At 43.6% G+C, this 15,195-nt stretch overlaps 1 protein-coding gene across 1 annotated transcript; it reads right to left on the bottom strand.

Annotated features, from left to right (window-relative positions):
- Positions 1-82: 82 nt before the first annotated feature.
- Positions 83-13,615, bottom strand: LOC142483704 (calcium/calmodulin-dependent protein kinase type II subunit alpha-like; the record flags this gene model as incomplete). The annotated part of the gene is made up of 9 exons (XM_075583725.1): positions 13,438-13,615; positions 13,100-13,172; positions 12,036-12,138; positions 10,137-10,220; positions 7,033-7,127; positions 6,012-6,134; positions 5,811-5,894; positions 1,858-1,900; positions 83-236 (listed from the first exon to the last, which is right to left on the bottom strand). Coding segments are annotated over exons 2-9 (713 nt in total), but the record flags the coding sequence as incomplete, so codon positions are not given.
- Between the last annotated feature and the right edge of the window lie 1,580 nt (positions 13,616-15,195).

Here is a 15,195-nt window from a genome sequence, read left to right as displayed (position 1 = left end):
ATTCATTAAGTTAATTCCCACACTAAGTTAATTCCCACACTATCTATCTTGAGAGAGTTGATTTTTTTTTGGCTCCACTAACAGAGATGACAGCATGGTTAAATAGTAACTTTGAGCAAACTTACAGTGGCGTCCATCTTTAATAAGACCCGTAATAATCCCTGACTTTATCAGAGATTTTCCAATCAAACCTGTCCTTACCTTGACTCCATCGTTCTTCTTGTTGCCACTCTTGCCTAGGAAGAGAAGGTAAGCGGTAAGAAGACCCAAGCCAGGAACCACCAGGACACAGAAGGCGAGGAGAAGCATAATGAGTGAGATGAGCAGAGCCTTCCTCTGTGTACAGAGCCAGAGTGAATAGAAGTATACAAGAACTATCAGTCCAAACAACACACTGCCCCTTCTTCTGTGACTGTGATATAAGCTTATTGCAGCAAGGGGTTAGGGAGACCCCTCATGTCATAGACACCTTACTACCAGAGATGCCTGTGAAGGGACTCTTCTTGCACAAATCCTACTGTATGTCCAGCTTCTGTGGCCTAAACATGTTTATATATAACAGGACTGTCTGTTCCACTCCCTGCCTCTCTCTTGCTCTGTCTCCCTATTTATAATCTGTCACTGTCTCCCTCAATTGGCTACCTTTCTTTCCCTCGCCCTCTCTGTCTCTTCTCTCTTATCTGTATAACCTCCCTCCTCTCCTTCCACACTCCCCAGCTCCAATCCTCTATTCTATTTTTACTCAGACACTGACATTCCCATTCATTTTATAGTCTCTTTCCCATTTCCCCTGTATCACCCTGTGTTTCTGACTCCCCTATCACACTCTCTTGCTCTGCTGAAGATTATTCTGCATGTCTCTTTCTCTCTGCCAATACATCTCCTCCTTTTTTATTTCCTTTCCCTTTCCGCCCGCCCTCCCTCCCTCCCTTCTCTCTCTCTCTTCTCTCTCTCTCTCTCTCTAATTTTAGACCAATAATTCTGTGGTCATTTGAAGCCAATATCCTATGAAGACAGCTGCACAAGTGCATGATAAACAGTTGTCCTTCAGCGTCTTTCTCACCCCCCTGTGCAATCCTTAAATCTGAGGCAGCACATCCCTAAACCCCTTTCAGGCATTCAGGGAGTGGGGTAGAGGGGTTTCTGTAGAAGTGTTGTTACACCCCCACCCCCACCCCTACCCCCACCCCGCTGAGTTTAAAATTAAACCAATGACTGTAGATTGGCATGTTACAATGTCTTTTACCTCTAATTGCAATGACCCTCCTGTAGAGTGATAATTCACTACTGTGTACCCCAGTAATGGAGACTAAAGGGGGCGTGTATCAAGTGTTGCATTATGATAAGCTACAAGAGTATATTTCTTGTTGCATACATTTGTGTCCTGGTATGGAGGTTGTTTGCATCAACTTTGCCTCATTGTGCCAGGGATCAATCTGGCCAGTAGTTATAATATGAATTAGGGATGACATTGCTCAGTGCAATATTCTTCTTTTTGTGTAGTCCATTAAATAAATCAGGCTTGAGGTGGTGTTCTATTCTGTATCTAACAGATCAGTCAGATATAATAAACTCCAATAACAGCTTTCATATATTTGGTGCAGGATGATGCAAGCAGAAAATTATTGAGCCAAGTCAAGAATCAACTAGAGAGACACCTCCCTTAAATGTTTAGGACAGTGATCTCATGAAGTGTTTGGAGGAATAATTGTTTAAAGAGGATTGCCCTATTGTAATGACAGTTGTAAGGGTTGGGGTTCTGGCAGCATGCCAGGCATCTCCCCCCAGAAAAAAAAATGTATTGGCATAAGCAGGAAAACATGCAATGTAAGAGGTGTGTGTATACCGCCCACCTACCAGAGAAATTGCGAGTCGCCAGCATTGTGGTCAAAATAGCCCCCTAGATAAAGAGACAAAGTGTGGTTTTACAGTTAACAAAGTAACAACTGGAGTATTATACACAGTAATGATTACAGAGCATGGGAAGTACTGTGACACACATGTAACATCCTAAATCCCAAGAACATGGTAAGTAACATTGATGTAACATCCAGAGTAATATCCCAGGTCCCAGGATCATTGGACATGCAGTTGATATAACATCCAGAGTAACATCCAAGAATAAGGGAGGTAACATAGATTAAAAAATATGAGAGTACCTGCAGTACTCATAAACAGCTGTGACACTAATAGTGGTCAAACACAAAGTAATTTACTGTAAAGAGAGCAAACAAGTCTCATAAACAAAGAATATTGCACAGGGCACTATCAAGATGCAGCTACGCAACCAAATACTCCCCCAGAGAGGGGTAAAGCCACAATCCTCTTGCATGCCGGATGGTGGGGTGATGTGATGTTACTCGCTCCCCTTGCATGCCGGACGGTGGGGGTTGCAGAGCAGCAGATAAGATGATCTTTAGATCGTATCTACATCACCTTCCTACAAACTAAGTACTCACAGGTTGCATTGTAGCTACGGGACTCCTTTTTTCCTCCTGAAGGGAAGTACAGTGCCACTCTTATGTGGGAACGGGCCAAGAAGGGCTAAGTGCCCGAGATGTAGCCGCACCCTTTGATTTTTGGATTGTGTTCTTTTTTGTGTTGATGCCTTTTTGGCAGTGTGTAGCACCTTTTTGGACTTTATTGTGATATTTGAAGTGTGTAGATCAGTGTGTTGTTTGTCTTCCTTGTCCCCCTTCCTCTTCGGTTTACCCCTCTCTGGGGGAGTATTTGGTTGGGTAGCTGCATCTTAATAGTGCCCTGTGCAATATGCTTTGAGACTTGTTTGCTCTCTTTACATTAAATTGCTTTTGTTTTACCACTATTAGTGTCACAGCGGGTTGAGTGCTGCAAGTACTCTCTTATTTTTGTATCGGTTTAGGGAGACCCTTACACCTGTGTGCACCACTCTTTTTACTCATGTATGTAGTAGTGCTGATTGACTCTAGATTCTGTAACATAGATGTAAAAAAATGTATAGAGGTCAAACAGCATTCCTAATAGAACAATCGCGATAATACAAAAAGGAGGTGCAACAGGAGTAATAAAGGGAACCCTATTCCCCTCAATAAATATAACAAAAACAGGGGATGTTCCCAGCACTCAGAAGAAAAGGGCAGGACAAGAATCTGTCAAAATGAATATTTACTAGTTTAAATACATCAGGGCCATGTGTGTATAAACACAATGTCAAACAGCAATGCAGACACGAGCAACATTTTAAACTAGTAAAAAATTCATTTTGACGGATTCTTGTCATAACTTTTTCATCTGAGTGCTGGGAATATCCCCTGTTTTTGTAACATAGATGTAATATCCAGAGTAACATGCCAAGTCCCAACCAAAAGGTTAGGAATTGCATAGCATATGTTCCCAGTGTAACTATGGACTCGTATGATTAAACTGCTACTGTTCACCGATTTAAAACAGTCTGCTTAGGAAACATATATATTTTTTAGTGGTTAAAATTAAACACATGCAGTTTACAAAAGCACATTGGATTATTACCTATTTCCCTGCCAGATTTGTGAATGTACAATGCTGGTCAGCAAGTTTTAGTACAATACACATATTCATAATAAACATGTACTGCATATACAGATGTATCTTGTTTTTCTTTGAGTTCTTCTAAATATGCGGTGAAAAACATACTGACTAATATTGTTTAGTACAGTACATACAGAATGTCATATGGATGACTAAGAATATATTTCCATGCATCACCATGCAGTAAGCAGTGATCATAAATCTATGTTTAGTATTCTGATATTATGTGACGTCGCAGATATATATTTAACACAGTATAATTTACAATGTGTTGGTAAGGATTAGGAAGAACACGTTCCCTTTAGATTAGATAAAGAGATCAGGATGGATCATAAAGTATAGACTTCCAGTCAGCATGCTGCAAAATGCTGTAGCATATTGTATAAAGATAGTAATCGCATTAATCCACATAGCAAGAGTAAGAGACCACGACTATTCTAAAGCTTGCCTTAAACTAGCTCGGTTACATGCTGGGTATATGCTGGGCTTGTTTAAGGCAAGTTTAAGGCATTTCTACATTGACTAATGACCCATAGGATTAACACAGCAGGGGTCCCTGGCAGTCCCATTCAGTTTTAAAGGGACTGCCAGGGACCCCCGCTGTTAATCTGATGCAGAAATCCATTAATCAATGCAGAAATGCTGGGTCTAGTTTAAGGCATGTATTCAGAATGTACCTGGGTGTACCTGGGTCTTTTTGGCGATTGCCACTAGTTTGTGTTAGAATAGTCGCAGTCTCTGCTGTGTATATATAGCTCAACCCCCTTATAACGCTGTGCTTGGGGTCCAAAGAATCACATCGTGTTATAAGCGGATCGCGTTGGAAATAATGTACAATTATATGCATTGTACAATAAAGTATTTAAGATACCAATAATCGTGTTGTAAAGTATTCATAAATACGAAAATTGGGAGCCATGCTTGCATTGCGTTATAAGCGGATTCGCGTGGTAACGGATCGCGTTATAATGGGGTTGAGCTGTATATGTGTGTGTGTGTGTGTCCTTTGATTACTTTTTTTAAAGTGCAGTGTTGTGACAAGGATTAAGAAGCATATAGTCACATGCAGTGTAATGTACTATATGGATTATCCAGCACATATTTTCCGATTACCATGTTATATAGTGAGAATATATTTAAACATGCAGTGTATCATAGAGACAGCTACTAATATTGATTTACTAGTAAACAATTCAGTATCATGCAGTTTCGGTCTTGGGACCCTGAGGACAGTCCCAACTTGGACTGAAATGCACAGGCCTTGACTTAACATGCTAATATAATATATACATTTTCTTAGGAAGTTTTTGGGAGTGCCCGCTGATATTTTTCATCGTTATATCTATATTTTAGGGGAACCGATTCCAGCAAGTCCCCTATTGGCATTGGTGCCCCGCAAATGTAATTTAAAAGTCATTATCCATTTTTATTAAGAATGCATTAAACTACATTGTATTTTTTTTACTATACCTGAGGTAACAGATGAATTAGTAAGTATATGTTTCTGGATAAGTGCATCTTAGGAATTCAACACCATATCTTTTCTAAAGTCAAATGTGTGTGTATATTTGGAGCATGTGTAACAAGCATATGTTTCCATGCAGTGCCTGGTTCTTCAATACGCTATTACTTGAGAGTAATTCTGCTATTACTTGAGATTAATTTAGCCTTGCTGGAACACATGGTTGCATGTACTGTGAAGCTGCAGGGGTTGTTGCAGCCCCTTCTGAATTTCAACATAAGGGCGCTGAGCCTTCCACCCCGCTCTTCATTTTTACCAATTGGCAGAATGGTAAACTTAGGCTGCGCTTATAGTCCTGGCCTATGGTGTGCAGCCACAAAGCAACTCAATGTAGTCGTCCATAGTGGGCGCGATGGCGAGTTGTGATGTCACAGCGACCAAAATCGCTGTAGTCCAAAAGATTTTGAGATTTTCAAAGACAGCCGCACCACGTGACTGGCAGTAGCCAATCACATAGCCCCTTCCGCCAGCGACATAGCCCACCACAGTGCAACTTTCGCAACGACGACGTGTGATGTCACGGGTCGCGTAGCTGTCACTGTAGCCAGTACTATAAGCCTAGCTTTAGCCAAGTTCTCAGAATATCATCCACTTTGCATGATAGCCCTTGGATTGTGTGGCCCCAAAATCTCCCCAACACACAATATTGTCCCAACGTCTTATTATAAGACATGGGATGGTTGCACCTTTTGGCGACTATGTCCAGTATTAATCCAGCATGGGATTTCACTCTCACTTTTACCTTTAACTTCCTCCTGGCATTGAACTTCTTCAGGCAGTCCACCGTCTCCTGTCTGTGCATACAGGAAGCCACTGTGGAGCGGTGCTGAAAGCAAGCAAGCAAGAGAGGAAATGAAAAGGAGGGATGGAGGAAGAACGATGAAAAGGGCATAATAGGAAAGAATGAAGAAAGGACCATAGGAGAAGGGAATGAAGGACTCACTGAAATCCATGGATGCTTGAGTGCTTCTGCTGCAGTGATTCTTTTGGCAGGGTTAATGGTCAACATCTTATTAATGAGATCCTTAGCCTCTGGAGTCACTGTGTCCCACTCAGGTGAAGGAAACTGTGATGGATAGGAATAGGAATATTTGATATTGCTGTGGCCCGCAGCACTTTACCTGTCCCTCATGAACTTCATTGCACAGCAAACTACAGTAAAGTGCAATAGAGAAAGGTTCATGATCTTCAAACAGGAACAGCCTTGTTGGAGAACTTGGTTTAACAACCACTGCCAGATGAATGGAAACAAGGCCAATTTACCATATGCCGCAGTACCAGTTACTAAATGAGGTTGAATGTTCTGCTCACTGGCATTACATTTGTCAACTTCATCCAATATTAAGATATATCCCCTCCTGGCACTACACTCACCCCAGTGGCATGTTTATGTGACTGGTGCATTGTACATTTAATAAATTTAATGTTGAAGGCATCTGAAAAAAATTGGCAACATGAATTTTACAAACCTGGTAACATACTCGAGAGTGGTTAGAAATCCATTTATCTACTGCCACCGATCAGCAGTGCTTTGCCTCTAACTTCCAGAGGCAAAGTACCCTCCAACCTTCTTTCTCCCACGTGTTGATCAATCTTGGTTAATCCACATGCACTCTGCTTTTTAGCATCCATACTGCAAACATTCTCAGTGTTCAAAGAAGCCAAAAACGTGACATTTTAACTTTAAGGATGATCATGTTTTTTAAAGGCCAATTCCATTGCAAATGTAATATTCTGTATTTGTCAGCCAAGTGTGATCGCACATTTGTGCTCTTGGATACCTTTTTTTTTTTTATCGCTATTCTTTGCACAGTGTCTATCTATCATCCATCCATCAATCATCCACCCAACGCATGAAATACTTCAGCGACCCTTGCGGACCGTGAGGTAAGTAGCAATTACTATAGATTGTGGCAAAAAAACAGAGATGCGATTTATATCCTGTGGTTTGTGGATCCACTTACATCATAAGCACCAGCTTTGATCTGCTGGTATAGTCTGTGCTGATCTTCATCCCAGAAAGGTGGGTAGCCGACAAGCAATATATACAGAATAACGCCTGGCCGGGAAAGGTAAGAAACATAATGAGCAAGATCCAGAAGTAAAAGCTCACTTGTGTAGCCCTATGTTAACATTAATTCTGCATGAAGATGCACTCACACAAACATCTTGTAACATTAAAGTCAGGTGTTCTATGATCTGGAAGTAATACAGACAGAACAGAAGGAAATACCAGGCAGTCTTTCTGTATGTTACAAAGTGAGGGCGTGGGGTTGAAATGTGAGGGTTGAAACGTCTATGCAATAAATTCACTTGAATGGTTTCAAGAGTGCTTTGTACATCTATTCTGGTACCACGCTGTCAACACAGACATCATATTGGTGTTTCAACCACATACGGAGCTGTTAAAACTCACACTATAAACCTGAGAATTTGTGTCCTACACAACGTGGGAAAATCTCATACATTATGAAATATTGATAGTGTAGTTAAATGGACAGGATACCAATGCAGCAAGTATGTCAACTGATTGGGAGCAAAATCCACACCAGTGTTGTGTTCATCAAATGACTGTCTTCCGAGTAGCCATGACTCCCAGATGATTGATCTTCAGCATAGAAACATTTGGGCATATTTTGTGCACAGTAAATATGCACATGTCATAATACTTTGTAAGGCTATATTTGTGGTACAGAGAGAAGCTATTCCACTCCAGGCTTTTTCTCCTCCCTGTTATAGCAAATAAAATTGTTTACAACTGATTCTCTGCCTATAAATATCCTAGCATTGCTCATTTTTTCTTGCTTGCCTACAGATGAAAAAAAACCACCATCCGCTACTAAACCTCCTAAACCTCTTTCTCTGGACCTCTTGCCCTGTTTTTTTTGTTTTTGTTTTTTAAATCCCAAATGTTATTATAAAGTTTAAAATTGACATGAAAAAGGGGGTGTGATACACGAGGGAGGGGCGTCAGCAAAAGAAAAAACTACAAGGACAATAATTATATTACACAAAGTCATATAGGTTCTATTTATGACGTACATCTGTTTAACTGAGATAACTAGCCTCCAACTGAAACATAGTATACAAGCAAAGGGCTGCAATGCCCAACACCATACTGAAGGCTACTTAAAATATATCACCGGCTAGGGTGAGATACCCCGAACCCCAGTTTATATCCAAAGAGGAATCCTTGGAAAATTGGCTACTCCAATAGTATATACTCTCCATTGTTCCAACGTTTTAGAATTTCATGTGCTGTCTCCCAGAGAACACTAATTCTCAGGCACTACCACCACATGTGGACGAAGGAGACAATTTGGCCACACTCTTGTGCACTGGCAGGAGGAAGAACGATAAAAGACAGACAACTTAAGGGGTGTAAGATAACATTGATGGAGAAGCTTAATGCATTCTCCTTGATGACCACATAAATTGAGCTTTTTGCTACCCTTGTAAAAAGATCCTCCCAGTTTTCTGGATCTAATTCTATCCCCAGATTCTCCCATTTAGAGATAAATCAAGATATGACCGCTGAATCAGCAAGGGCTACAAGATTACATACTTCAGAAATTAAATCCTTTGTTCATACCTAAATCCTCGAACTGTGCGAGTTCTGAGAAGGGAGGTTTTAAGGTAGCAAATGCTTTCAGCTGAAGGAACTGAAAACAATCAAAGCATGGTAAGTCCCTGGACCAGTAATCGAATGGTCTAAGCCCTCCAGCCTGCCACAAGTGGAGAATTATCGTGACACCCCCCTATACTCCAACCTCATAACTGCTGGGGGCTAAGATCCAGAACAAAGTCCAGATTGTTATACAATGGCAACATAGAAGAGCTTGATGTGAGTGCTTTAATTTGACTGCATCCCATATTTTTAATGAGTGGGTCACTGTGGAAAGGGGAAATGTCAACGTTGGCCTTGCTTTGTTAGGCAAAGCATATAAAAATCCTTATTTAGGAGGGACATGGATTCCACCCATATTTTGCCGTCTTGAGGGAGATGCCAATAAGTCAATTGACTCGTGTGTGTCGCGCTACAATAGGACATTGCGTTTGACAGAGCTAGGTCACACAGTTTGAGGGTTATTGTAGTAGAGTGCTCTTGACTTTTTTTTTTTTTTCCATATAAATTTCGATATGGCTTTTTGTAAGACCTGTATATCCTTGCATATGACTGGTACAGGCAAAGTATGGAATAAATACAGTATTCTAGGTAGGAGGTTCATTTTGACTTAGTTAACCCTTCCTATCCAGGAGATTTGGTTTCTAGACCATTGTTCAAGATCTTTTATTAATGTTTTGATCATGCCTGCCCTTCTTAATATGGGCCCTCATACACTCGCCTACATGTTCTATGGTAGATAAGAAAAAGGCAATTGCTACTATAATTAGTCTGCTAAGCAAATCCTCACTTGTTGTTGTCTGTCTTATGTACGTACATACATGACAAATAGGCTGCCAACAAGATGCAGCACACATAAGAAGTACAATGGACCTACTAGAAATTGTAATGATATCTAAGGGATGTTTCTTGCTATAATATTTTAATTAAATATAATCATAATAATAACTTTATTTCATATGACACTTTTGTCCCCATTGGAAGCGCTTCACAATTACAATATAGCACATGGTACACAATACTGTACATAGAATACAGACAGTCCCTGCACCAATAAGCTTACAATCTATGTTTGGGGACTGGGAGACAGAGGTGACTTGACCAAGGTCACAAGGACCAGCTGACACTGGGATTTGAACCAGGCTCCCCTGCTTCAAACTCGGTGTCATTGTTCTCCGAGCCAGTGCCTTTATTCACTGATCCGCTCCTCCAGCTGTACAGGATCTGTCACAGTCTACAGCTCGGTTCATCATTTTGTTTTTCTGAAAGCTCAACAATTACTCAGCATAAATATTCCTAACAACAATCTATGTCAAAATGAAGAAGAAAAAGAAAACATATACAGGCCCATAGTGATTTCTAAAAGCTAAAGGAAACTGCTTTCTAGGAATCCGCATGCATACTAGAACAGCTACAACTTGTATGGTATGGGTTAAGCCTTACCGCAGGCCCAAAGATCCACTGCCTTTCCATAGGGATCTTTCCTTAGGACTTCAGGGGAAAGGTAGCCCGGCGTGCCAGCAAACCCTGTGGGGAGAAAACAGAATCCAGTCCCCAGGAATCTAATATGGTATCCACTGAAGAGAAAGGAGGACGATTGCACAAATCTGTGGATAAGGCTAAGCCTGGGGGGTCACAACCCCTTTCCCCAGGTACACGTAACGAAGGGGTTGTATACCATGTAACGGTGGGCTAACTAGACACGGGATAGAAAAATGTGAGGTTGCCCAGGCGCATTAAATTTTGCCTCTGGCATCTGACAACAGCACCCCCCATCATGGTTTGCTAGTGCGACTGCAAAGCGGGATAGGGCACGTTGTGACCGGCTTTGGGGGTGACGACTGGCAGGTCCCATAGCGCTGTGCCGCTTAATCTGTGGTACGTGGAGATTTGTATCAGAGAGCTGGCGGTGGGGGGGAGGGAGGCGGAGCGCTCCAGGACTCTGCCCACTCCTGCTCTCAATTATGACAAGGGGAGGGGGGAGAAGTGAATGTGTCTGTGTGTGGGTCACATACTGTACACACTAACACATAGTTGCTGACTGGGGGGAGGAAACAAATTAGGCTCCTCCTCTCCTGAACTATGGCACCTAAAAAAATCTGGTTGGCTCTTAATTTTTTAAACTTGTCCACCCCTGACCTAATCCTTTATCTACAGATCTGTGCAACCATATATCAAAATATTCTTTGCTATATAGCACAGTTGGAGCTCACAATCTAACTTTGGTACCTGAGGCCCAGGGAGATAAAGGGACTTACCGAAGGTCACAAGGAGCCGACACTGAGATTTGAACCAGGCTCCCCTGCTTCAAACTCTGTGTCATTGTTCTCAGAGCCTTTACTCACTGAGTCACTCCTTCAGCCCTCTTCCCCCTTGGATATTATACAGAGACAGCATGGGGGGTACCAGTTCAGAGATGCATCACCACCATCATATATATCTCAAACTAGTCGCATGGTGGAGTGCAGGGTGAGACACACATTTTGGAAAAATGGAGTAATATTATTGTCACATGGAAATCTAATGCTTGCTGAAAGTTTGGAACACCTCTTATTTGTTTGGTACTGACATTAAAACATGTTCCAATGGCAACAAAGAACTGTGGAGCTATTCCACGAAACATGGTGGGGTCTACCTATCAGAGTCTCCCAGCTACAAAATTGGGTTAAAATCAGCGCAAAAGCAGTCCCATATTTATAAAATAAAAAGAAATCCCATGGGAAGTAACGGGATTGTTTTCATTGATATATCGGGTGCAATTCTTTTGCACTGGATCTGTCTCAGTTTTGCAATCGGGAGACTTTGATAAATAGGCCACAGTGTCTTGCAAAGTGCCATAAAGAAAAGATACCATTTATACATTGAGACAAGTATCCATTGTTACAGAAGGCCAGTATTATACAGAGTTACAAAACGGGACTGTGTGTTAGTGTTTTACAATGGAAGCACAGTGTTTCACAGGGTGACACTAAGCATAGAGTTACAATGTGACCCCAGCATTACTCTGTTGCTGCCTTCTCAGTTTTTTGAAGTGAGTATGGACGGCTTCCAATACATTTTGTAACATTGGACTATTTTACTACCATTTTTTTTAATGCTTAGTAAACGCTTATCTTGCCAACCCTCGCAGGACACAAATGTACATTTTTTTTAAATATGCTTCTTCAAAAATGTATATTTCTCTAACTTTAACCCCTTTGCTGCCAGGAGGACCAGCAACTCATGACTTTTTCAATGCATTGCAGGCCCCTCTAACAACAAAAGTGTTCAATGGTCTCTCGGTGTTACAGTGGTATGGCGATGCCGACTGGGATGTTGAAGATATGTTGTAAGGGGTCTCACCAAACCATGCCTGCTGTTCCCCTTCCACCTCAATGGCCAAACCAAAATCCGCCAGCTTGACAGCAGCTCCCTTTAATTTGGAAGCTAGCAGGAGGTTCTCCGGCTGTGTGAGAAAGGAGGGGAACAGAGATAAAAGATATCATTAGTGTTTCCTTAACACCCTGAAAATCACCAAGCGCTGCATGAAACTGGGAAGAGATGACACATAAGTGTTTGTGTAATACGTGTCTGTGTATGTATAATGTGTTTGTGTGTGTGTGTATATATATATATATATATATATATATATATATATATATATATATATATATATATATATATATATATATATATATATATATATATAGAGTGTGTTTATATAGTGTATAGGTTGCCTTGTGTGTTTGCATATTGTGTTATTATATAATTTAATAATAATATATGGTGTTAGCATATTTTGCAGCATAGCACATTTGTATAATATATTGCATATGGGCCTATATTTACTAAGCCACCTTCTGGCGCTGGTAGACACATTAAAGTCCATTGACTGGTGTTTTCCAGTGCCCCAAAGAGTCTTGCGGCAGAAGATTGCTTAATAAACATGGCCCATGCTGTCTGAGTTTGTGTTATATTTGTACATCTTACTTGCATGTTGTAAATGATGAGGCACAGTGCAAGTGTGTCCTCTGGTACAGTATTACTCTGCATATCTCTCCAGAAAAGACGCAGTTAATGAAACAAAGCTCTGTCAATCTGTCTAACACAGAAGGGTATAATGTAGCAATGCTATGTATCTCTCCAGACAGAGACATGTTCTGCAGGTCCCTGAAGCAAGTTACTCGTTTTTCGTAGTAGGATAACAAAGGAATGAGTTGCAAGCTCCTCTGACCATGTTAAGGAAGTAAACTGTCAACAGCTCAGTCAAGCAGGACAACGACAGAAGGGGTGAATCAAGAGCTGTTCTAGATATGGCTCAGTTGAAGTGTTACACTAGAATTGTCTAGCAGTGTATTAGTTACAGGAGTGAGTCTCTGTAGCCGTGCATGGTACAGTAGTTTCAGACTCCTGAGACCTGTGCTCACCTTCAGGTCTCTGTGCACCACCGCCATCTGGTGGCAATGCAGAACTGCCTCTAGGATCTGCTGAATGCAGTGACTGCAGCGACATGAGACAAGGTAACAGCGTGAAAAAGACATCGCTGGAAGAGCACAGTGTCAAAGAGCGGAATCAACGGGACACCACGACAAACACGAGAGAGAGAAAACAGATGTAGGGAATATAGCAATGAGAAAAAGACGTAATAGGGAAATTAGTCCGAGTGTTTACACTTTTTTACGGCTCTAATGTATGTTACTCAGTGGGAAAGGTGCACTATACACAAAGTACAGCAATGGTTTTGGTAACTGTAGGAAGCACTGACCTGGCATCGGCCTCACTGTAATATTCCCTAGCCACGATATCCTCAAACAGCTCCCCACCTGTAACCCTGCAGAGAGACACGTGACACTTGAGGGCACTTGACGCCAACCGTTTAAAATCCCAGATGTGACATTACCCAGAAGGCTGCAATGTTTTAAACTCTGACCCCTTTTTGTTTTTTTTTCTCACATCCAGAACCTTCAGACATGGAACTGTATGCAGGGCCGCCGACAGGGGGGGACAGCCGGTGTTGGCGTCCCGGGCCCGGTGAGTAAGAAGGCACATGGCACTGTCAAAGGGCGTGTCAGAATTTATTTTTTGCTGAAATGCTTTAGGAGAGGAGAGCCAATTAGGGCTTGAATGTTTCCGGCATGCGCACGTAAATACTTATCTGTATCACCCTGTACTGTTGTGTGTGTGTGTGTGTGTGTGTGTGTGTATAGTATACCCTGTGTTTGTCTCTGTAGTGTCTGTAGTGTCCTGTGTTGAGTAACTGTGAGTACTCTCCCCTATCCCCCCCCCCCGGACCCTACCGGCATCCTCTAAACCCCCCCCCCTTGGGCCCTACTGGCATCCTCTAACCCCCCCCTCCTACCCCACCGGTATCCCCCCCACCGGCATCCTCTGACCCCTCCCCCCTGGCCCTACAAGCATCCTCTGACCAGCCCTACCGGCATCTTCTGATTCCTTCGCCCCCGGCCTAACCGGCATCCTCTGATCCTCTCCCAGCCCTACCGGCATCCTCTGACCCCAGCCCTACCGGCATCCTCTTCTCCCCCCAGCTCTACCGGCATCCTCTGACCCCAGCCCTACCGGCATCCTCTGACCCCAGCCCTACCGGCATCCTCTGCTCCCCCCAGCTCTACCGGCATCCTCTGACCCCGGCCCTACCGGCATCCTATGCTCCCCCCAGCTCTACCGGCATCCTCTGACCCCGGCCCTACCGGCATCCTCTGCTCCCCCCAGCTCTACCGGCATCCTCTGACCCCGGCCTTACCGGCATCCTCTGCTCCCCCCAGCTCTACCGGCATCCTCTGACTCCGGCCTTACCGGCATCCTCTGCTCCCCCCAGCTCTACCGGCATCCTCTGACCCCGGCCTTACCGGCATTCTCTGCTCCCCCCAGCTCTACCGGCATCCTCTGACCCTGGCCTTACCGGCATCCTCATCTGACCTCCCCCCCACCCCCGGGCCCTACCGGCATCCTCTGACCCCGGCCCTACCGGCATCCTCTGATTTCCCCCCCCCCCAGACCCTACCAGCATCTGCAGCCACCTCCCCACCCCCTGCCAGACCCTACTAGCATCCGCAGCCCCTTCCCCACCCCCCAGTCCCACCTTCCAGGCACTGAGTCCTCCGCGGGCCGTCTGCAGCAGGCTCCTCTAGTGGCGCCCGGTAGTGGTGCTGCAGGCCCGCTCACGTGTCTTCCCTTCCCTCCCGGGCCCTAGGCCTCCGGATCCTCAAACCTCAGGCCACCCCCTTCCCTCCCAGGCCCTTCCGGTATCCGCAAAGCCCCCCCACCCCCTCGGACCCTACCGGATTCCGCAGCCCTCCCCCCCCCCTCCCGGACCCTACCAGCATCCGCATCCCCCCCCTCCCCGACCCTACGGGCATCCGCAGCAACCCCCCCTACCCGACACAGGCTCCTCTGCTGCCGCCCGGTAGTGGGGTGCTGCAGGTCCCCCCACGTGTCTTCGGTAAGTCTGTTTTTAAACAAATATGTATTGATGGGGTGGGTGTATTTTTATATGTATTGGGGT

This window comes from Ascaphus truei, unplaced genomic scaffold, assembly GCF_040206685.1.
Source record: "Ascaphus truei isolate aAscTru1 unplaced genomic scaffold, aAscTru1.hap1 HAP1_SCAFFOLD_3588, whole genome shotgun sequence".
Lineage (NCBI taxonomy): Eukaryota > Metazoa > Chordata > Amphibia > Anura > Ascaphidae > Ascaphus > Ascaphus truei.
This window is presented reverse-complemented; position numbering and strand designations above follow the sequence as displayed.